This window comes from Dermacentor andersoni, chromosome 4 (assembly GCF_023375885.2).
Source record: "Dermacentor andersoni chromosome 4, qqDerAnde1_hic_scaffold, whole genome shotgun sequence".
NCBI classification, from domain to species: Eukaryota; Metazoa; Arthropoda; class Arachnida; order Ixodida; family Ixodidae; genus Dermacentor; species Dermacentor andersoni.
In genome coordinates this window covers 19632800-19656902 of record NC_092817.1, presented here as the reverse complement: position 1 = coordinate 19656902, position 24103 = coordinate 19632800, and the positions used below count along the sequence as shown (strand labels likewise).

Here is a 24103-nt window from a genome sequence, read left to right as displayed (position 1 = left end):
TTTGACAACTGGAACACGAATCCATCTTAGCCAATCTCCGTGACACGAATTGCGGCTGACGAACTTACAACTACGTGAGGGTTTTTCTCACAAATTGTACAGCCACAATGGGCCGGGAAATGTGATATCGCAGCGAGTAGACACACCGAACACAGGAACGCCAGAAGGAACAGTACTGTCGCCGACACTTTTCAACGTGGCCATGACGAAACTCCCAGCCTAACTCGTGAAAATACTGGGCATGCCTTGTACGCAGACGACATCCAAATATGGACGCTCTGAGGGTCCATAGGAGAACAACAGGAGGCATTACAGCAGGCCGTAGACGTCGTAGCGAGATACGCGGATACAAGTAGACTACAATGCGCGCCGAAGAAGTCGGAGCTCCACATAATCGAGAGGCGCTTCCGAGGACGATCAACCACCCCGGCACCAACCATCGACTTGCGAATAGGTCCGAGAGAAATTCCCAAGGTGGACAGACTTCGTATTTTTGGCTAAAACAACAACAACAACAACAACAACAACAACAACAACAACAACAACAACAACAACAACAACAACAACAACAACAACAACACGGGGCAGAGGATGCGCCGTACAGAAGATACAACACACGAGCACGCAGATCTTGCGCATGATTCAACGAATTACCAGCAGTAAGAGGGGACTCAAAGAAGATTACCTGATCCCGCTAGTGCAGTCGCTGATTGTGAGACACGTTACGTATTCAGCGCCCTATCTAAATATGGGCAATGCGGAAGTGGAACCTCTTGGCCGATTGATAAGCAAGATGTATAAGCAAGCGCTCGGACTCCCACCCAATACGGCCAGTTTTCGCCTTGAGGAAACAGGGGTGTACAACAAGGCATGGGAAATCATAGAGGCCCACTTGACAAGCCAGAAAGGCTACAACGTGCGAAAGTGGGACGCTACGTCTCAGAACATGTTGGGTATTCTGTACGGAAGATCGGCACACTGGTAAACATTCCCACATGAATACAGGAAACTATGCACGTCACACCGTTTCCCAGAAACATGCACCCGAACTTCCGCATCGGACGGCGACAAGCCCGAGCGCAGGCACTCGCGAGGAAATATGGGAACCACCGCAATGTCTTTCACATAGTCGCAGCCAGTACCACAAGAAACACCACATTTGTCAATAGCGTAGTCGACAATCACGGGACCGAAATAAATGCGTCGTTGGTTTCCAGAGCGAGCTCTGCGGAGTCAGAGGAACTAGCCATAGCGTTAGCCATCACGACGAGACCGCACTGGGAGTGCGTCATAATTCTGACCGACTCTCAGACGGCACGCAGGAATTTTTCTAGGGCCGAAATTTCCAGGGCAGCACATCGCATCCTGAGTGCAGCGCACCAGCTTCCACCATACACACAAATCGTGTGGACTCCGGGGCATGAGTGCTTACGCCGCAATCAGCAGGCACACGCCTACGCCCGAGCGCATGCACACCGGGAGCCGCGAGAGGGACACGCCGAGCAGTTACACCCCGGGCCGATACCATTAACCTACACGCACATATTACAACACTATCGCCTTTCACGAAGAACACTACCACCGCCTCATAATGCTCTGGCGCGAGAGGAAACCGTAGTATGGAGGAAACTTCAAACAAACACATCTCCACACTTGAATCTCTACCACGCCCTACCCCCTGCGCAGTATTCCTATAGATACCCACACTGCAATCAATACACAACGCTTTACCACATGGTATGAGCTTGCGCAAACACGCCAGACCTCACACCCATAACAGACGGCAATGGGAGGCTGCGCTGTCCACCTCCGACTCGACAGTCCAGCTCAACAGCCAACCGACCGAGAAGGGCAGCTGAGGCCGCTGGACTCCTGGACGGAGGTGGCCCCCCACTGTAGTGCGGAGGAGCTACATACTCTCGTAAGCTCTTGTGTCTAAAGCTTACTCTCTCTCTCTCTCTCTCTCTCTCTCTATATATATATATATATCATGTCGGTATACACCCTACCTCACCAGTTTTTTTCTCGACAAACACCAAACATCGCCTTCGTTCACGGGACATCGCTGCGTCGACGTCTCACACTGTGCATCAGCCTGATTTGGAGTCATAGCGACACCTGGCACTTTGAGAATTATTCGAGACAACATCTGTTTGTACATTTTCGCATAACTTGTGAACGGCGTTGTGCATAAACATAAACATTGCACGACAATAAATGTGTGACCTCGGCGGTGCAGACACATAAAATTTGCGTGGGATTACATGTTGCATGTGGGGTGAAAATAAACCACGTTGTACGCATTGCACTTAGCAGTATAGCATTTATTTACCACTTCCCTTTAAGCAGTAGTCAATACTATGTATCTTATCAAATATTTTCAAGTCGTCCGCGTAAAAAAGAAATGAAGACGTCTGGATTGCCGAGGAAACGTCATTGAAGAAAATTAGGAAGAGAAGCGGACCTAACTAGGAACCTTGGGGTATACCACTATATACCGTGTAGACAAAAGAAGATTAATCATAAACGCTCCCGAACCAGAACTCATCGAGTAGAGTTGCGTAGTAGAGCTACAGTAGGAGCTTCAACGTCGTACTTGATAAGCTTTTCGAGCAGTAGGGGAGGATTGACTACGTCAAAGGCTTCGCTGAGGTCGCAGTACACAGCATCAGCTTGACCCTTTTGCGTGAAGGGCGGGGAAACCAGCTTTATAAAGGTCACAGTGTTCGTGGTCACTGAGCTCCCAGAAATAAATCCATGCTTATTCGGAACGAGACACATTTTTACACAGAAAAACAGTACACTGTGCATAGGTAATCCGAAAAGCTCGGAAATTGTAGAGAGAAGAGGAATCAGCCGATAGTTTGCGACATCGGTTCGGTGCCGGATTTAAAGACAGAAAGAACAAGGGCTGTCTTCTAAGCACGTAGAAAAGTGTAATTAGTCAGACAGTTAATAAGAATTCATGTCAGCGAAGGTACAAACATAATGTCGTAAGTCTTGATAATGGTGGGCGGGATGACGTCTGGGCCGCAGGACAAGGATAGCCTCAGATGCCTGAAGCATTCGCTGATGAGATCCTCGTCAAAGAGTACCAAGTTGAAAGTTGCAGAAGAATGCAGCTGATGGATGGTGCTGTCAGCTGACGGTTTATATACAGAGGAGAAAGGGACAGTGAAAAAATCGACGGCTGCTTGCACTTCTGCATCACAGGAATCGATCAGACGGATGTGATATCCACGTTTGCTGGAGCGCATACGAAAATGTCTCCCAAAGTCCGCGCTCTGGTTAGAGGCGCTCTTCTTCAGTTACTCAATGTGAGGCTTGTGATCACGCTTATACACTTGATTGCAAAGGGACCGCAAAAGGCGAATTCTCCTATTTGTTATGTTACGCTCTGCACTTTGGCTTTTCTGTGGGCCCACTTTTTAGGCTCTAGAATAGTAAGTTTCACCGAGATCTAATGAGTAAATTTACATCATTTGGGCTTGTGGTGGGGGAAGCAGTCATGCATAACATTCAGAACTATCTTAATTGAACCGATGGACATGTTCGTCGACGTCGCATATACTAGTCACGAGAGGCCAATCCACTATAGAGAAAAACTGGAATAGGAAATCACAGTGACCAGATTTGAAAGCAAAGCGTGGGAAGTTAATGAGATCTGTACCGTTATGGCGTAAAGCTGACAGAGACGCGGATATCTTAATTAAATCGGGAGTGAAACATCTCAGCACGAACTACGGATATGTCAGAGTGCGGTAATGTTACATTTTATACACTCGAAGGGCTCAAGTCTGTATATTATCGCTGCAGTTCTCACCTAAATTATGTTACTGAGGGGAGTTAAGTAGCTAGGAAATTTAACGACAAGAAACAACCGCCGTGGTTGCTTAGTGGCTTTGGTGTGGCGCTGCTTAGCACGGTGTCGCGGGATCGAATCGCGGCCACACCGGCCGCGTTTTGATGCGGGCGAAATCGAAAAACACCAGTGCGCGTAGATTTTGGTGCACGTTAAAGAACACCAGGCGGTAAAAATTAATCCGGAGTCCCCCACTATGGTGTGCCTTATAATCAGATAGTGGTTTTGGCACGTAAAGCACAATACTTGAGTTTTTAACAACCAACATTTCTTCGCCATGAACTTATTGTAGTTGAAAAATGTGTAGTTGCTCCACTGAATACCAGGTGTGTTAAAGTCACCAAGAATAAGTACAAAGAATGTTGTGACCATGCATTTAAAGCACCAACGCTTTAACTGCATGGTCACAACATGTTCAATAGATGTCATGACCTTATCAAACTTTACAGGAGTGAATTTAAGTGGTACGTAAAAAGCTCCAATTAATAGTTTTCGGCAATGTGCGAGACCTATTTCTAGCCATACCAATTACTCTACAGTTTATAAGTCGAGGCGTCTAACACATTTCAGGAAGCTGTGAACTGCAGTTAGGACACCATCAACTTTCTGTTTGGATCCAGACAAGTCTCTGTCACAGCGAAATACATCATAGTTAAGCAAGGAGAGATCAAAAGACTAGATGCCAATGGAAAACCAGGTTTATTCAGCACAACATAAGCGAAACAAGAGGAACCAATGTTAGCAAATAGTTCAGGCGCCTTAGTACGGAGACTTCGAGCGTTCTGGTAATAAACGCCCAAATGACACACTTTTCCCAACTTTGGTCACCTCACTAGCAGGGAGCATATCACGCAGCTCTCCACGAAACAGCCTGAAAATGCATTCCATCGGCCACACGGATGGGTCTGGCGTTTGAAAGCCTCGTCGTCAACAACCACATGGAAAGAAAAATATGCGTCGTGCTTTGTTTTGAGGCGCTGGCAGGGTAACATTGACAGACTTCTGGTGGTCAGTGAGGTGTGCAGGGGTGGTTAGAAGGGAAAGCTTCGACATAAAATAGGCTTTGGGACGCTTGGGTCTTTGGGCAAAAGTTAATTTTGGTTCCCTAGAAGCATTCATTGAGGCAGGATCTTCGTTCTCTCACTGGACCTCTGGTTGGCACAATCAAGAGGGAGGGTAATTAAGGTAGGCGAGTTCACAGAAACTTATTCAGATCCTTTCTAGGAAAGGTTATTTGCAGACGGCGTCACCTTACCAGAAGTCGGGAGAAGCGAGGTTGAGTTGTCGGAGAGCCGCGCTAGTTCGGCGCGTAGCTATTGAACTTCCGCTCGAAGGGAGGCGACCGTATAATATTAATGATAATGACCACTGTCTAAAGTAGCTATACGTCCATCTCCGTCTCTTTCCTTTGTGCTATTTTTTCATGCGCTACACACACCACGATTGGTTTGGAAAGCTTAGCCGTGAACCACGCCACCGGAACTTCTTCGGACTTCATGCGGGAGCGTTGTCTTGAAGATATGCGACGACGTGGACAAAAAGGGAAACAGAGAAGGCGGCAAGCACATGACGGGCATGTATGTCCAGTGTCCAAACCAGTTCCCTTTACTCTCTCTCTCTCTTTCTCTCCACGTCCCACGGTGCACTGGCTGGCAGAATGCACCTCAGGCCAGCCGCGTTCTTACCTTTATTACCAATAATCTCTCTCTTCCTCTGTTGTCTTACATAATGTGTTCTGTCCGGCAGTGGTGGCATGCGCGATGGCACTCCTCTCTTTGGTGGCGACAGTGGGCGCCGGGCGCTCGGAGCGGAAGCCATTAGCGAGGTGAGAATAACGGGAAGCGCGCAGGCAGGCACGGCACGCGAGATAATTGCAGGCTGCCGAGGCTCCCTTCCTGCACTGCCTGATGGTCACCAAGAGGAAGCAGAAGAGTGTGCCTTAACCGCATTAATCTGCGACTTGCAAGGCAAGCAATCGGCCGCGCGCAGCTCGCTTAAAGCGTCTGCAGAGAGGCGCTAACACAGTTAGCGCCGGGACGTGGTTCGTTAGACACGTGCAGACACGTCTGCTGGCGGCAAATCCTGCTAGATCTCCATATTTCACTCGTGTATGCTTGCGCGTGCGTACGTGTGCGCAGGTTTTGTGCGAAAGGAAAACAAAAAAACACGGCCGATCTAACAGAATAGCTGTTTTGCTTGTCCTTTATAGCGTGCGTTGATCTGAAATAATTAAGCTTGCATTCACTAGACGGTGCCTCAAATTGCACTGCTGCCAGAGTTGGCTGTTTTCTGACTCATTAGCGCCAGCGGGATTTCAGAACACGTACAAATGGCAGAACTGTCAACAACACCACGTTGACGCTATCAGTACTGCCTTCTTTGTGGTGATCTTTTAACTGCTGTCGAAATCTGAACGGAGCCAATGTCCCCAAATAAAGAAAGACGGCCAACGGGGCTAAGAATTTATCTCAGCTACACCCCGGTGCGTTGTCACTGACGTTGGAAAAGCACCGGCTATATATATTTACGAGATTGGCTTGTGTTTCTAGCAAACTCAGATTTATTTGCATCTATATATATCGATAGTACAATTTCATAATATTTCTTTTCGTTGATGCCCCGCATTAATGTGTGTGGAAGTTTAATCTGAGCGTTAATTCGCTCGTTCGCACGGCTGCTGATTTCACGAACCTTGACTTATTATTACTATTACCTTCAACCTAACTTGGAATAATCGTATTGATATGATCTGTAACAGTGCTAACCGTACATTGGGATACTTACCACGTAACTTAAAGCCACAGCCTCATTCCAAATTGCTTCTCTACAAAACTCCTGTGCGTTCAAAATTAGAATACGCCACCGTAAGGCCTACGTAAGGCCTACGAAGGACCAAAACAAGGAGAAGTCCGATACACCGACGCGGCAAAGTACAGGAGTAGAGCGGCCCACGCTATCAGCGTGATCAACGGCCAAGGACAAGAGGTAGCAGCGGCCTCGGTAAGCACTCGACTGCGGGGAAGAAACGGCGATAGCCCTGGAGGCCACTACCTGCCAGCGAGAGTAAGATCAAATCACAATCATCACGGACTCACAAACAGCATGTAGAAATTACCAAAAGGGCCGCATTTCCAAACAAGCTCTGAGCATCCTCGAAAAACGAGACAATGTCCCAGAACTGTACATTGTCTGGGCCCCGGGTCACGAGTCCCTGGCGGGTAATGTAGCGGCTAATGCCGCTGCCCGAGATCACATTCTCCGGGCTATCCGACCGGGTTCACGAGCACCGGTAGACCAACAAGATAGCGTCCCGGAAAGATACGCCGATATCCTGAGCCACTACAGACTGGGTAGGAGGATCTATCCACCCTCGCATCCCAAGCTGACAAGAGAAAAGGCGGTGATCTTCCGAAAACTACAGACCGGCACATTCCCGCACGGCACCCTGCTACACGCCATGTATCCTACGAGCTATACTCACAAATGCGCCTTCTGCTCTACGCCCAATACCCTCTACCACATGGTATGGGAATGTCAACAAAACCCATCGACACCGCCCATCACCGGACCAACCGTCGAGCAGTGGGAGGCCCAGCTGACAAGCTCGAGCCCTGAAGACCAGCATCGCCTGGTGAGCAGGGCCAAGCTATCGGCTCAGGCCCACGGCATCCTGGACCAGGGACGCCGCCCACCTCGGACGATTTCCCGTCGGCTCATTTCTACTAATAAAGTTTATTCCTCCTCCTCCACCACAATCTCGGATATCCATCACGCAACTCTATTTAGCTCTCGTGAATTAATTCGTAATAACTACACTCGTTTCATTATATCTAAGTACCAACGCGCATAAAGTACAGCAGCAATGAAACACATTTTGTCATTACCAAACCTATCACTGCACCGTCAGTTTTACCACCTTTGCCTTTTTCAGACACTTTACGACCGTTCGTCATTGTGTATCGAATTTGTCCTGCCTCCGACTTATCGCTCATATAGGACGTATCATCAACACAGAGTTACATGCATTTCCTGAGACACGAACACTTTTGCTCATTCCTTCATACAACACACACCTAACGATTGATGCCACCTTGCCATTGACATTGTATCGATCTCTGATCACCTTTTTTTTTTCATTGAAATCAAAATAAAAGAAAGAAACGTAGTCACCTTATAATGGTGACCGCTACTCCTTTTCTCATAGTGGAAACAACAATATAAAAAATATGTAGGAAAATGAAAAGAAATCACTTCATACGGTCTTTTTTGTCACTTTCACTGTGATAATCCTGCGGGATCATTTGTTGTATCCTCCTCTCCCCCCCACCCTCCCCCCAGTGTTTTTATACACGTGTTGCGGTGTCTGCAGTTGCACAATATTTCTTCTTTATTTATGATTTTTTGCTAATGTTATAAAACATACCGTGTTTCATTCTGTTTTTATTCCTTTTATTGACATTACGTAATCCGCTTCCCACTACAAAGCCTCGACGCTTGAGGCTTTATCTAATAAATAAATAAATAAATAAATAAATAAATAAATAAATAAATAAATAAATAAATAAATAAATAAATAAATAAACATCTGCGTACGTCATCGCAAGCGGTAATGACAACTATATTTCACCGTGTGCCCCCTTCGCGTTTCATGCATTGCCACCGCAGCGCGTTATACGACTCAAATAAAAAAACAGGCGCCGCATCCTGGATGCTACACGAAACGCAAAAAAAAAAGAATGAAAGAAAGAAAGAGATCAAGAAACAAATGCGCCAAAGTAACACCTTGCAGTCTTTGCGGAGAACAAGAATAAAAGGGGAGGGGAGCGGATCCTCCGAGAACCAAATACCTCCGTCGTCCAGGATCTGGTGCGCGTAGACGAAGCTAAACGGCCTTCTGTGCGATCCGCGGGATCGATCTGCGGTGAGCCTACCACTTCCCCCACCTAGTGTATGTGTATGCGCGCTTGCGAGAGGGAGAGAGAGAGAGAGAGAGAGAGAGAGAGATTAAGGGAGTGTAGACAAGGCGGCCGTTTGGGGATAAACACCCACCTGCTGCGCTTACGCGAGCACTTTCCTCCGCGCATTGTTCGGTTTTCTTCTCGTGTGAGCGACGAAGAGCAGATAGATCAAATAATGATCCTAAGAGGAGGAGGAGAAAAAGGGACAAACGCGTGGCTCACACATGCGTTCATCCTTTATGCAACTCCATTAATCAAATCCGCACACACCTTATTCACGCGGTTGGTCATCTCGCGCGAGCGCCTATATATGTATACTTATAATACCTATCTGCGAGCACCTCAAGGAGGGCCGTTTCTCTCCTTCCGCGCGCTTTCAGGTGTGATCGCCGATGTTATTGTTCGCCAAGTGTTCGAACGCGGTGCCGCAGTTAATCACCCGCGGGAGCCGCAGCGAGGTGCAGGCGCGAATGGCCGGCGCCTTATTTGCGTCCGAAGCCCCGGTCCGAATCGAAAAAGAAGCGGGGCCTTCGGTAATGAAAAAGTGGTGCCGAGAGCATTTATCATCGGCTGTCGTTGCGAGCGGCGAGAATGGACTGTGGCGAGAAATCACCGCTCCGTGAACATATGCGCTATTATTTCTGCCGTTTCTTGGATGGCATGCAGTATTACAAGGCAATATGCAAAGGCAGCGCTGAGATATTTTTTGTTAGCTCGCGCACGCTGGACGCCGGAGTTCGTTCTTGCATATTGGCAGGACGGGAACGTAGCGTGGATTAATCGCGGTGCAGCGGCGACTTAAGAGAGAGCCGATTATAATTGGACGACTCGATGATGAGACTCCTGTCGAAGGGGCGAGCGGGAGGTCGTTGGCTCCAGCATCGTTAGTGGCTGCAAGCTTTGTGCGGTCTCTACTAATCCAGGTCTTATGATAACGCACGGATGAACTACCTGATGAATTCCTCGGGATTAACGAAAAAGGAGAAGCCGCTCAGTCGCGGCTAACGACATTAATTCGGGGCGCACGCGTGGGTTTTCGCTGCGGCTTACTCGAGCCCTTCAGTGACGCGCAGCCAAGGAAACCAGGTCACGAGACTGATTGACGAAGAGGCACGGTCCGCGGAGCGAGGACGGACTGAGAAATGCATAAAACGAAGACGCCTACTCTTTGAATTAAAAAAGAAAGGGACAACGAAGAACGACAGATTTCCGAGATCCTTCGGGACTTTATCAACAGCTCAAAATACATTTTAGTTTCGGTCCATGTGGTAGTGGCGTGGTAGCGCATTGCGCCAACACGATATTCACCCAGCGACACCGGTAGGGAGTGTTCACCTTTCAGAAGCGTTGGGATTAAAAGCAGTTGAAAGGATTAACTGGTCAGCAGCCTATATAAGTAAAAGAGACGTTTAGAGTATTGGTGAAAGAAAAAAGTAAAGGAAAATATTGACAGAACTGGAGTCATTGCTAGCGTAGGTTACGGGTAAAAAATAACAGAAGTTTTAAATATGAAGGATCGAGATCAGAGAGACGAAAGGGTAGATGGCGATAGATGCAGTAAAACCTGATTAAATTAAGCACGCTAGGTGGCTATTTGTCTATGCCCTATTTCATCGGTGGCGTCAATATCCACCACCATCATCATCATCATCATCATCATCATTCGCAGTCTTAGGGTGCCTTAATACCACCTCTATGTTCAGGATGGACAAACCGCCACCGACGCCGCCATCTTGGGTCAAACACGGAAGCATGCGCCTAGGCTCAACGTTCAAATTTCGATGACTGCTGAATATTATAAATTATGCATGCAAAAAAGCTTGCATTCCTGTACCAATGAAGGATAAACAATAGCACACACCTTTTTAGATAAAGATATCTGGACCAAGCATTATACCGCGAAAATATTACGGGAACCACACCAACTGGCGCGAAATTATGAAACAAAGGATTCACGCCAGTGACTACTCAGTGAGCGTAATTGTGCTATGCTCTCTGATAAACGTGAGGCGAAACTCGCATTTGCTCTTTATTCAAATGTGCCACAGATTTTGGAAAAACAAATTTTCAGACGGCATTTTCATACTCCCATTTACATTTTCTAAGAAAAAGATCAACCACCTTGTAGCTTGCTGTGCCTTCTTTGAACATTTCTCAAAACATTTAGTAGTGCGGTTGAACATTCATGCAGCTTGAGTATGTGCGGAAACGCTTAGGTAATACTGATTTATCATTAACACAGTAAATACTTCAGTATAATTATGAAAGGACCGGTAACGCTTTAATTGATTACATATTATTGCCAAGGTGGAACTACATCAATACCACGCAGTGCCAGTGTGGTGCATACTGAGAATAAACAGTTTAAACTTAGCTAAACTGACAAACGAGCAAACAGCCGTTTTAAAGACGTTACAAACTAATATTTCTGCTGAGTTACACTAATCCGGAACGCTGGTGAGCCTACTGATCAATGCTAAAACGAATCTAATAATCCAGCACGCATGTGAGAATGCAATGGGAGCTCAGACCGCAGCGCTTTCGATCAAATGGGTGTTGCGGAGACTATAAACGCTGTCGTGTGGTTGTGCGCACTGGGCCAGTGTACTTAGTAGGGCGAGTTGGTTTGGCATGAATACCACCTAAATGCGCCTAAAAAACGTGGACGATGGGTGAATACCGAGACACGCATAACGCTACTTTCAACTCGCTTGTTGAAAAATCCAGTCGTCACTTATAATGCACTTAGACACGTGACACTTGACGTGCTCACTGCACTCATTAGACATCCAAAAACCAAAATTCCTTTTCTCACAACGTCAGCTACGCTACACTGACACGTTTCTCTATTTAATCACATATCTACTTCGGCTTGACAATAGACTTTGTCCATTGATTGCGATTCCGGGCTATAACGGTACAGCTGTCAAGTTGTGTAGTGCAATTTTCTTTTTATAATTGCACTTTTGACGCCCTGCAAAATGTGCACCAGCACTTCAAAGCATGATAGCTGCACCGTTATATCCCGGAATCGTAAATGCGATGGCATCGCATTTACGAGTAATTGCGAATTGATGGAAACGCGTACACTAGTCAACGAAGTCACCAAACGCACGGGTTAATAAAAGTGCGTGTTAGCGCTGTACCGCCGATGAAATTCTTGCTGCATACGCCGATGAAAGGCCGTTCCTGCTGCAGTTCTTGCAATCTTAAATTCCCCATGGGAGCTACTTTGAAACATACAAAGCTAAAGTCTAACTTTTAAGTACTTTATTTAAATGTTACTAGAGAGGGGTGCCACATGATATATTTAAAGGCAGAGCAGCGCCAGTGAAAGTACATGAGCGCTGGCGGCAAGGCCGGGTTTAGTCCTCTGCGGCGTAAGAATAATAAGAAAGAATTCAGTTGAGTACAAAGTTCCCATGCAAGAAGAGACTACGTTGTGAAACAAGCAAATCACTCGGCGTGTTAAGTCTGCTCAGACAGCATCGAGATGCGATGACTTCCCATACGTGACGCGAACTTTTCAGCGAGAAATGGAACAGAAATACCATATGCAGCAACTATCAGCAATTCTCGCCCTGAACTACCTATTTTCTAAACACATTTCCTAAAAAACCACAATACCTAAGATGCCCTCGGGCGAAAAGAATGAAGCTGTTAAAGAAGCACTTGCTTGGTATCCTTCCGATAAGACACAGCGTGATTTATAACTTTTACAAACAAGGCAGGGTGAAAACCTTGCAGCTCGAAAGAATCAACAAGAGTTACACATGAAGCAACTAGCAACAGTTAAACATGTGCGAAACCACCCATAAAATAGATCCAAAAAACATGAAATGCGTGAGAGCTGGTGCGAGGATTTACCAGGCCACATAAAACCAACAATTTCAGTTCTTTCAATCTTCAGTAGCTTTGACATGCAACACAATGCGCTCGTGCAGTCGTGCTGCCTAGCTAGCCCAACGCGGTAAAGGAGCGGAACACAATATAAGCGGCAAACGGCATTCCGAACTTTAGCGAAATGCCTTTAAACCGCATGTTGCGCTGCTGACGAAATTCGTCGCTTACGCGTCTAACTATGATCGAGTGGAAAAAACACCGACGCGACAAAGGAAAGGATGAGAACAAGAAATTTACCACCGAAGCGACGATCCATTGCTACCGTTGCTCCCGCTGATGAGGCTTTGCGAGGAATGATTAGAACCGTATCGCCGGCACGTTTTCGCCGGTATTTCAGCCCCCGCCTTGCAACAATTCTTCTTCGACATTCCTTGAAGCTTTGGCCACCCCACACATGCGAAGTGTATTGCCTATTTTGCTATGAAAACGTGAATGAGATAGAGAAGCACTGTCAACGACAAAACAAACTACGGCGCGCGGCTGGCTCCTCTCCCGTGTGTTCTGCGCAAGGCCGCCACCAGTGGTGCGTCCATCGGCGCGCACTACGCGTATAACCAACGGCTCAACTTGGTAGGCACCATAGTTGTTCTCACTATAACACCTAGAGGGAAATCTGGCGCCACCGTCTATGGGAGTTTCCTAAGGGGCGCTGTGCCGTCATGGGAATGATCAGGGAATGATGGTATATATGTCTGCAAGGCTTCTGTTTGCTAGTGTTGTAAGAGGCTTCGTCTAAAACGTGGATATGGCTAAACAAATAACGCGTTCTTAAAGTAAAATCTTCATAAAAGGTTTTCATTCACGCATATTACATCTTCCAGTGCAGTTCACTCACCTAAAATGCATAACCAAGCGAAACAAAGCAAGGACAGACGACAAACTGTTCCAAAGCGCGCGCGAATCTTGTCGTCTGTTCTCCAATTTTAGCCGCTCGCTGATATTTTTCTTTTCATATAATTGTACATGCAATAACAAGTTCTCATAATTAAACAGAACATGATTTTGTGTAATAATGAAGCTAAAACAACTTTTTAAGTGCTGTTTTAGTAGAAAATGAATATTTGTGACAGAGGGAACGGTGCTTGCCAGGCGCGTCTTCAAGGTGTCCTGGCTCTCCGAGAACGATGGCAATGCGAAGTCACAATATACCGGCATTCCCATGCATACCACAGCGCAGCAGCACCGGATTTCCCTCTAGGTAATATAGTGAGAAACTCTATATGGTACATAGAGTTTCTCACTACATTACCTAGAGGGAAATCTGGCGCTGCTGCGCTGTGGTAGGCATGGGAATGCCGGTATATTGTGGATTCGGATTGGCATCGTTTTCGTAGAGACAGAACACCTTGAAGACGCTCTTGGCAAGTACCGTTCCGTCTGTCACAATGATTCATTTTCTACTAGAACAGCACATGAAAAGCTGTTTTAGCTTTATTATTACGCGAAAACATGTTTTGTTTAACTATGAGAACTTGTTATTGTGTGTACGACTACATGTTACGTAAAAAGTATCAGCGGGCCGCTAAAGTTGGAGGACAGACGACAAGGTTCGCGCTCGCTTTGAAACAGTCGGTCGTCTGTTCTTGCTTTTCTTCGCTTGGTCATGCATCGTGGGTGAGTAAAGATGTAATATGCGTGAATGGAAACAATTTATGAAGATTTTACTTTGAAAACGCTTTATTTGCGTAGCCATATCCACGTTTTAGACGAAGCCTCTTACAACACCAGCCAACACGAGCCTCGCAGACACATATACCGTCATTCCCATGACGGCACGGTGCCCCCTTAAGAAACTCCCATAGACGGTGGCGCCAGATTACCCTCTAGGTGTTACAGTGAGAAACTCTATGATATGGTAGGTACCACTATAGCACCGCGGCGTAGAAGGCTGGATAGATAGACAGACACACTCAAATCACCCGAAGTTCGCAAAGAATGCTTCGCGTTAAAAACACACGCGTACTCAGATTTAGCTGGAAGTTAAAAAAAAATGAAAAACTCCACATGCTCAAATTCGGAATATTCCGCTACGGAGCGACTCATAATCAGACCGAGGTTTTGGCACGTTATACTCCAGAAGGTATTCTGGTTACGACTTTCAAGAGAAACTGAAATATGGAAGTTCCGATTGAATACTTGTAAACACCAGTACCGACGTCACTGCCGACGTGGTTAGGGCACGAAACTAAAAAAAAAGAAGAAATAATATACTGCCATCGCATATTCTTGCTATTAAGCCGAAGTTTCTTTTTGAAAAATAAAGTTTCTTTTCTTTCTTCCTTCGACATTTTATTGCAACAAAGTGCATGACGGGTTCACAAAGTAAATATTCCGGTCTTGCCATACTTAAGCGTTTTCCTTTAATATTACATAAAGAGAATTGTTTGAAGCCAGCAGACAATGAAAACAAGGAAATCATACGAGGATTCAACCATTTCTTCTTTATCGAACTATAACACTATAGGCGAGAGCTGCCTTTCCCCCTTTCCCCAATAAACTCCATACTCGAACTTAAAATCTTCCTTTTAATATTGTTGCTCATTTAATCACATTTCTCACTCGCTCGTCTTTTTTTTCATTTTAATACTGATTAAGGTTCTCGTTCTAAAATATTTCCGCCATTTGTTTTTCATATCAGGCGTTTCTTCGCAAGAAAAGTGGTCGCCCCTTGGGGCTAGGAAAATTACTTATCGCGTTTTCCCGGCGAGCATGCACTGATCTGTATGTTCGTTCACTGTGCCAAGCCCGTGCATGCATTCATCAGTACTACAGCCGAATAACGACGTCATCAGCGGATGCGCCCGTCGCCGGCTTGCATGCTCCGCACTTCTGACGCTCACCCACTATGGGGGGATTGGCCAAGAAGCCGGCGGCTCTTTCCACACAGACCGGCGGTATGCGTTTTCCCCAGCTGTCGTATTTTATTTATCCACGATACTGACGGCTGCGCACAACGCCACGCAATAAGGAGAAAAAAAGAAAGAACGAAAATAAAAATCGCACCCAATGCTGAGAGTCGCGGAGCTGCAAACACACGCGAGCTCAGCGTTGGGCCGGCACCGACAAAGTCGAAGTGTCGCATCGCGCGCGACGCGCCGATACAGTTCCAAGAGGCGAGCCAATGTAGCGAAAACGCAGCGAAAAACAACGACTCGGTGCCACAAGCCATGAAGTTTTCGCGGCCCCATCGCGGCGCCGGAGACAACGTCGTAAGCAGTAAGTGCGTCGCCGCGTGGCCTCTGCGCCCACCTGCGCATCGCGTCGGCCTGGTACCTCGCGGATGTGGCCCCCGCGCGCCGGTGTCGGAACCGATATAGGCGCTTCGTGGAGGCGGAGCGGGGTTTGCCGAGTCAGTCTGGGCTGCTCGCGGACAAATTCAGCGTGAATAAAGATTCCGACCTCGCTTAAGGGCCAGGGAATCACCCAAGATCGGGAGAAACTACTCTCCCCGCCTGTCCCGAGGAGTTGTCGATAACGCAAGGTTACTCGGCGTAATGACTGGTGACGACAGCCGAGGAACCAGGAAAGGCCACTGCTTTGCGGAAACGATGCGTGAATTAAGAGCGCGGCATCCTTCAATGCACAGCGCACGGTTTTTGTAGCTTCCGCTGGTAGCCTGAAGAAAGCCACTGCCAACCTAACCACTGCCAACCTGAAGCTCCTGAACAACCCTTTCACCTCTCCCAACTAAAACCAAAATTTATCTTCAGATTACATAAATTTTGAGAGTGTTCTAAGATTTGTTCGATCCCAGCTACCTTCCGATCCTTCTCACGCACGTGATACCTCATAACCTAAGAACTTGCTCATTTCTAATCCGGCCATTGACATGACCTTGCCCACCACGATAGCTCAGTGACTATGACGTTGCGCTGCTGAACACGGAGGACGTGGGTCGAAGGCCGGCCGCGGTGTCCACGTTCCGATGCCGCCGAAATGCAAAATGTATTGGGTGCCCGTTAAAGAACACCAGGTAGTCAGAATTATTCCAGAGTCCTACACTACGGTGTGCCTCACAATCAGATCTTCGTTCTTGCAAGTAAAACCCCAGATTTGGAATCGATTGACATAAACCTTGTTGATACTGCTATTGCGCTGGTACCCGGTTAGAGGAAGCTTTAGCTCGGGTGCTCCCATCTAAATACAGGGAAAAGGAGAATTCGTTTATCTCGGCAACCACTGCACCAAATTTGACGAGGTTTATTGCATTTAAAGGGAAACTTAAAATCTAATAACTGCTTGTTTCTAATTTTTGATTTAGGTCCTCAATTTGTTACTAAAAATGGGCAACAATCGCAAATTTTTCTGAATACGAAACAATCAAGTTCACAACTCTGCAACTCAGCAATGAAAATTGATGTCACAATTCTGTGAATTACATCTAATAGTAAATCTAAAGTTCACAAGATTGATATGTTACACATGAATCTGAAGAAAATTTGTAATACGGAAATACAGCTTCTGCAGAACCCTTGTTCACAGCGTAACAAATTCACGTAAGATATAAATTGACATATCGGATTTGTCCGCATTGAATTATCTAATGGATGCTGTTTACAGAACCACGATATCTGTTCTTGATGCAGAGCTATGAAGTTGTAAATTTCGTGCTTCTATTATTTTTCGAAGTTTGGAATTTTTGAAAAATTTTTAAACAAATGTCAGGCCCTAAATCGAAATTCCGCTTCCAACAGTCACTAGAATTTACCTTTCTCTTTCAAATGCAATGTCAGGCCCTAAATCGAAATTCCGCTTCCAACAGTCACTTGAATTTACCTTTCTCTCTCAAATGCAACAAATTTCATTAATATCGGTCGAGGGGTTATCTCAGAAAAGGGTCTCTGCGTTTTACCTGTATTTGAATAGGCCGCGTCGGAGTTAGGCCTGAGCTAAACCTTCCTCTTAAGGCATATACTCAACAGCAGGCATACCATGTATTACTGCTTACGTAATTAAGGTTAAGCTTCGTAAAAGGTTACTTTACGGAAATACCGATGCAGTTTAAAAAGATGTATTAAATGCCTAAATATTTTAAATTTTCGGTCAGCTATAATGGAGAAGATTCTTGTTGCAGAATCATGAAGATGTAAATATGGCGTGTCAAGGTTTCTGCAGAGTTGAAAAGGTATATTTTTAAGGGGTCATTTTCATGAATATTTATGAATACCTGAGCGCATGAATAAGAGCTTCGCAAATACGAATCACAAGAACTTGACTTTTTCTTTTAGATTTCAACAAATATTGTCTAAACTTCTGCAGCCGTTTGACGTAATAGTTCCGCGGAAACCCGCAAGGTGGAGAGAAGTAACCCTCGATTTCCTTTGGAGCAGTTGCTTCGATTAGGTGGATGTCTCATTTTCCCTTAATTCTCTCTATCTTGCGGGTTTCCGCATAACTTACATCAAACTCTTGCTTTTGCTTCGAGTTGTTGACAAATTCGACCTAGCCCTGCCATCTGCTAGCCGCCTGGTTAGCTCAGACAGTAGAGCAGCTACCGCGGAAAGGCGGTGGTCCCGGGTTCGAGTCCCGGACCAGGGCAAATTTTTCTTCAACTGCGAGGCTTTTTTTTCAAGGAACCCGTATGGGGGTTCCTTTGTAGCAGTTGCTAGGATTGCGTGGATATCTCATTTTCCCTTAATTATGCAGCCGTTGCTTAACAAGAGCGTACCAATATATGGCATGTCTTTAATATTATATTCTGAGCTAAAGCTGCTTGTGTCATTCAACATAGAATCTTGTTAGACTGCTAGACAATAGTATTATAATTTACTAGCACTAATACATGCAGCACAAAAAGGGAGGGTACACTGTGTTATGTTTGAATCATGTTGCTTTCGCCAACTTCTGACAATAAAGTGCCAGAAAACTGACCTATTAGCTACTTCAGGAGTGTAATCTGATCTTCTAAACGAATAACTTGATCCGTTGTTTTGGTGTACGTTTAGATTAGAACCAGCTGCCGCCCTTGAAAGCTTCGATATTGTCTAACACAGCTATTTTCGTCAGCATCCTCGATTCTCCAGCTACGCTGACTTACGCGCAGTTACGCGTTTGAAGTGAATAATTTCTTGAAACTTCTCGGAACTCGAACAGGAGTCATTTGCTTTTGGCGTACACACCAGAAGTCGTGTCTTGGCAATGGTAGAGCGAACCTGGATGCTTGCTTCGACACCAGCTTTCCACATCCATCAGAGGTTGCGATCATCATAATTTATTGTCTCTTAAGGACCCCTTTCAGGGTATTGCATAAGGACATAAGGACCCCTTTCAGGGTATTACATCCCATCCCTGTCATTATCAATGACACAGTCAGAGTATATGACAGAAAAAGTGGGGTACACATCACTGAGATATCATATAGTGTTGATGTCGAACAATCTGAATTCAAGCTGGCACTGTTCGGTATTAGGTAGCGCAGGATATTGTACTGTACGCGTGTTCGCAGTATAAAGACTGACGAAGTGGCAAAATTTGGCATAATGTTCTTTTCCATCACATTGGAATAGTTTCAACGAAATTTGTTGATTCTTACTATATATTTAAGGATATCAACGAATGAGTGGGTGACATAGCCTTCCATGCACGGATTCTACCAGAGCGCCGGGTTGAAAGATGATTTACTTGTGTTGCCATTCAACTTTCCTTTCGCAGCCTGTGCTCTAGCAGACATGCATCTAAGAATAAACACCCAAGGCTAAAGCAGAATCATGATTACATGCGGTAGCACGCGTGGGATGCGTTGCTGCAGTCTGAGAACTTAAAACGTCAAGGAAACATTGCAACCCGAACCTCACCTAGCCCTCCAATTGGCGGTTCCGTTGCTTATACACCAAGTGACTGAGCACCTGCAGTCGTGATCGCGTTTTATTTTTAGCCACCTGTATGCCATAGCGTAGACATCCGATGTTCGACCTCCACTTCACGCCACCGCCCTTACCCGCGAGACAGGGGTAATTGGAGCTTAGGACGACAGAAAGCTGAGCTAGTTGGTAAGGATTGCGCAGATGAGTATTGTGTCTTCTTTCTTTTTTCGCCTCTGTGCTCCCTTCAGTTGATGGTCGGCGTTCGTGTTGTCCATTTCTCGTCTCTTGTGTCCTGTCTGCACGCCTCACCTTTTTTTGGGTAATTGGAGATCGCCAGGAGAGGCCTTCGTCCCATACCGTTGAACATAACGATAGGCTGCGGCTGATGATGATGCCATAACGCGCCCACCTAGTGAGGCCACCACGCTGCGTTCACCGTCCGCAGTTCCCAGCACTGTTGCCAACCGGGCCTGAGGAGGTGGCGGGGCATCCCCGGAGGCGGCCACCATGAACGAGATCGCGCCGCCTCCAAAATATCGGCTCAACCTCCGCGTGGTGCTCATGTCGGTGCTCATCTGGATGGGAACATTCCTTGTGTTCGCGGCGATCTCGGTCACGCTCGCCATCACCACGAACGCTATGTACTTCCTCTTTATCATCATGGGGCTGGTGGTGTCGACGTTCGCGATGGCCTTCTACAAGCCCGAGGGGCCCTGGGAACCGCTGGTGCCGTACAGCCGGCTCTGTGAGCCCAGGCTCGAGACGCACGCTCCCGTGTACGTGGAAGAGAAGTCCGCCGTGTACCCGCCTTCGCCGTCGGTCAAGAGCGTGACGCGCTCGGATCCTTGGCTCTGCACGAGCGCCAAGACGACGCTGCGTGGGTCGTTCTCATCGCCCCGGCTCCGCAGCCAGGTCGACGACACGTGGCCCGCGGCGGCGACACCGGCGCGGAACCCTCTGCCCTCGGGCTTCCTGCCTCTGGTGCCCGCGGCCGTGGCGCGCAGCCGCTCGTCGACGAGGCTCGACAGCCCCAGCCAGTGCGAGCAGGTGCGCAGAGTGAGCTCGCTCGGCGAGATCGACTTCGGGGTTGTTTGGAAAAAGCATCGAGATTTAAGAACGCCGCCCCATATAACGCAGATTTTTTCAAGTGAACAAGAACAACATGCTTTGTCTTCCGAGTTGCTGTGGCTTAGCGCAGCATTTTCTAAAGTTTGAATATATGCTAATTCATGCGTTTTACATGATTGCGCAGGTTTCTATAGTGTCCCTACTGTCGAGGTTCTTCGCTTAACACAAGCATAAGATTACTTGCGCTCAAGTGCGACCTGATTACTTGAAATGGCTCCTGATAGGTAGTAAGGTAAAAGGGTATAGGATTCGTAACTGTTTCGTGCGTGTTGGTGCGGCCGGGGACCAACTTTAGAACTTCGAGGCTCATATCATATCATATCAATACATTTAGACTCAAAACAGCGCAAGGACACCGGGCGAGGTAAGGAAACGGACCACACAACTTTATGCTGAAACTTCCCGCGTGAATACTCTCGTTCGGTACGTCAAGACGTTTCTTGCGTATATTAGCTCAAAAAAGCATGGTACAGGAGTACGGCACTGTGTATTCTACTGTCTTCCTGCAGGTAACGACGGTGAGCTGTCACCAGGCGTACGGCTGCTACGAGAGCCGTGTGTTGCGAACAACGTACGAAGAGTTCCACAGGGTGAGCGACAACGTCGAGACGATCGAGTGCATCGAGAGGTCCGAAGTCGTGACTACGGAGACTGCTGCCGCTCCAAGCCCGGAGCCGCCGTCGACGACCATCCAAGTGGAGGAACCGGTCGAACCAGTGGTGCCCGAGAAAAAGAAGCGGCGTCTGCTGTGGAATATCTTTAGCCGGAGCGATGACAAGACCGTGGTCAAAGAGTTCCCCGCGTACAAGAACGAAGACAGCGAATCCAAGGCGGGCCTGTTGGAAGAAGAGTCCTCCACGCCAGCAGACACGCCGTGCTTCTCAAAGGCCTCGAGAGGCATCGCGGACGCTCCGGAATTCTCCAAGGTTGTCGCGAACATCGAGCGAAACATTCACGAGGCGAACAACCCTTACACCTTTTTGCACAAGCCCAAGGCGGATGGCGAAGGCACGGCAGCGGCCTCCCAGAAAAAGTCATCCAGCGAACGGAAGGCAGCTAAAAAAAGTACGTCCGAAGGTGAACAGGCTGCCGCCGCCAAGGTCATGGGCATATTGAACTCGTCTGAGTCCAGTGCGTCATCGTCCGGCGTCGGCGGCGCCACAGCTGCCGCCTCTGGTCTGCCCTCATTCTGGAAAGAACAGACATCCCCGCTGCCCGACGACCCTTCTCCAGGAAGCAGCAGCCCCATGGTCAGTGGGCCGGCGTCTTCAGGACTGTCTTCAGGGGGAAGTCGCATATCGCTGGCCGGCTCCACGCCCAAAGACGCGGACCAGCAGTACCTGAACGAGGCTTTTATCAAGTCGCGCTCTAGCTGGGACGAGCGATCACATCCGGACTCGACAACCCCTTTCCGCAACAACCTGGGCGAAGGCAGCATCAGCCAGAGTAGCAGCCAGCGCACTGCGGCATCCAAGATGGCCGCCTCTTCGACTGCGCGCTCCGAGGAGAAGGAGATCTGGGCCTCACCCAGTTGGAGCCCCGCGAGAAACAGCAGCCGCGCGGTCGGCGAGAAGGCGAGCCAGACCTCGCTGCGCGACTACTGCCCGCAGTCGAGCGGAGACGACCACTTCCGAATGTCGCCGCTCGTGAAGGCCGACCTGGTCGAGGTGACCGTCATCAACAACCCGGCCCCCACCGACAAAGGTGCCGGAAGCAGCAGGTGTGCGCTGCAGTGCGCGGACGGTGCGGAGAAGAAGCCGCAGCCATCCAAGTACGTGCAGGCGACGAGCAACACCATCGAGACTGGCGTGCAGATGGTGACGTGCGACGGCGACAATAACAGCCCCACCAAGAAGTCAAAGAAGAGGAAGTTAAAGCTGCTGCCACGGTTTCTCAAGGTAAAGAAGAAGAAATGAGTGACGCCCCTGGCCACGGTGGTGGTGGCCCCTGATGATTGCACAAAGTGTTGAAGGCCAGACCCCTTTTTTTCTTTCTTTTAGTCCAAACTGTAGCGCGGCGCGAGTGGGGCGGCAAGAGAGTTTTGGACTGTTTTTGTTTGTTCGAGCACGTTGAGAAACTGGCACGGGGCAGGAAAAAGTCAAGTTTTGAGTTAGCGGCTGTGTGTGTTTTTTTTTCTTTTCCTTTTTTCCTGTCTTGTTGTCTTTTCAGAGTCCCGGGACTCAGTGTTGTAAAATAAAATTTAAAAAATGATAAGGGGTTTCTAAAAGTTAGAATATCGTTCTAGCCTGGAGATGCAAGGTTTTCTGTAGACACGTCGAATTGATCGCATGATTTCACTTTGTTTCGCTGCAAAGCCACTTTGATAGCAACAGTGATCAGGCTGTCAGGATTTTCATAGAGGCTTACACATCACTAGACCTCCTCAAGAGGTATGAATGTGAAAGGTCGCGTGTCTTAAAAGAAATACAAACGGTTCTTGAGCGCATCAATAGCTCGCCAAGGCAGGGGGAAGGGTGGTCTTTAGAACTATACCCACATAATATGCCGATCGCTCGTGTATGAAGACCAAAGAAAAAAAACCCAGAAAAGCAAATTTTAAAACGAACATTTCTTTCATCCCAAGCCAGGGTTTTGGCGCAAGTAAAGTTATTCGCCGAACAGCCGACGTTTATAGCCCTCAACAGTGTTGACCAATAAGGTAGCGCCAGTGAGCGCACTCGTGTTTTGCGTTATCGACAATACATCACTGAATGAACCCCATTCTTGTGCTCAGTGAGTTACAGAATGAGTACCAAGAGAATAGCAGCGCAGTCGAGGATATCAAAGCTAGGTGACGTGGTGAAATCAGTAAATTTTCACCGTAGACGGCACAGTAGACGGCTAAGTGGACAGCGGCCATATTAAGTATCGTTCCAATCCTCACGAAGACGTCAAAGTAAATAGCTTCGCGAAGACAGCATCGGAGTCAAAAGCCATGCAGGCTACTTTCCTCTCCAAACAAGATGGCGATTGAGCAGGAAGCTTGGAAAGCCGACAGGAAGGTTGTCGGCGCACAAGAAAACGTAGACACGCTATCCTACGCTCTTAATGTAAGCTACATCGTGTTTTGCATAGGTTTGCTGGCGCAAAGACTTAGAAATAATATCTGCTTTTCTCAACTTTTTCTTGTCACCACGAGGCGGCGTCACGTCGCAGGAGCGTCTTCCGTACGTCTGCCAGACCTATAGAAACGCGTTGCATTACGCGATCTCGAAGCTGTCTCTGCTGTCTCCTTAGCTGTCTACGCAGACTGTCTCTGATGCTGGCCGGAATTGGAACTCACCCATAGAAGCCGTCGTCGCCGTCGCCATCATCATCATCATCATCATCATCATCATCATCATCATCATCATCATCATCTTTTTATGTCCACTGCAGGACGAACTCCTCTCTTATCAATCTTCAATTACCCCTGTATTGGGCTAGCTGATTCCAAATTATGTCTGCAA

The 24103-nt window shown here is 47.4% G+C and overlaps 1 protein-coding gene across 1 annotated transcript; it reads left to right on the top strand.

The window, feature by feature from the left end:
* Positions 1 to 14214: 14214 nt before the first annotated feature.
* LOC126536062 (uncharacterized) lies at positions 14215 to 22868 on the top strand. Its single transcript, XM_055073526.2, has 3 exons — positions 14215 to 15939; positions 19972 to 20573; positions 21164 to 22868. The coding sequence occupies exons 2-3, from the start codon at positions 20034 to 20036 to the stop codon at positions 22568 to 22570; spliced, it is 1947 nt and encodes a 648-aa protein (XP_054929501.1). The 5' UTR covers positions 14215 to 15939; positions 19972 to 20033; the 3' UTR covers positions 22571 to 22868.
* Positions 22869 to 24103: the final 1235 nt, after the last annotated feature.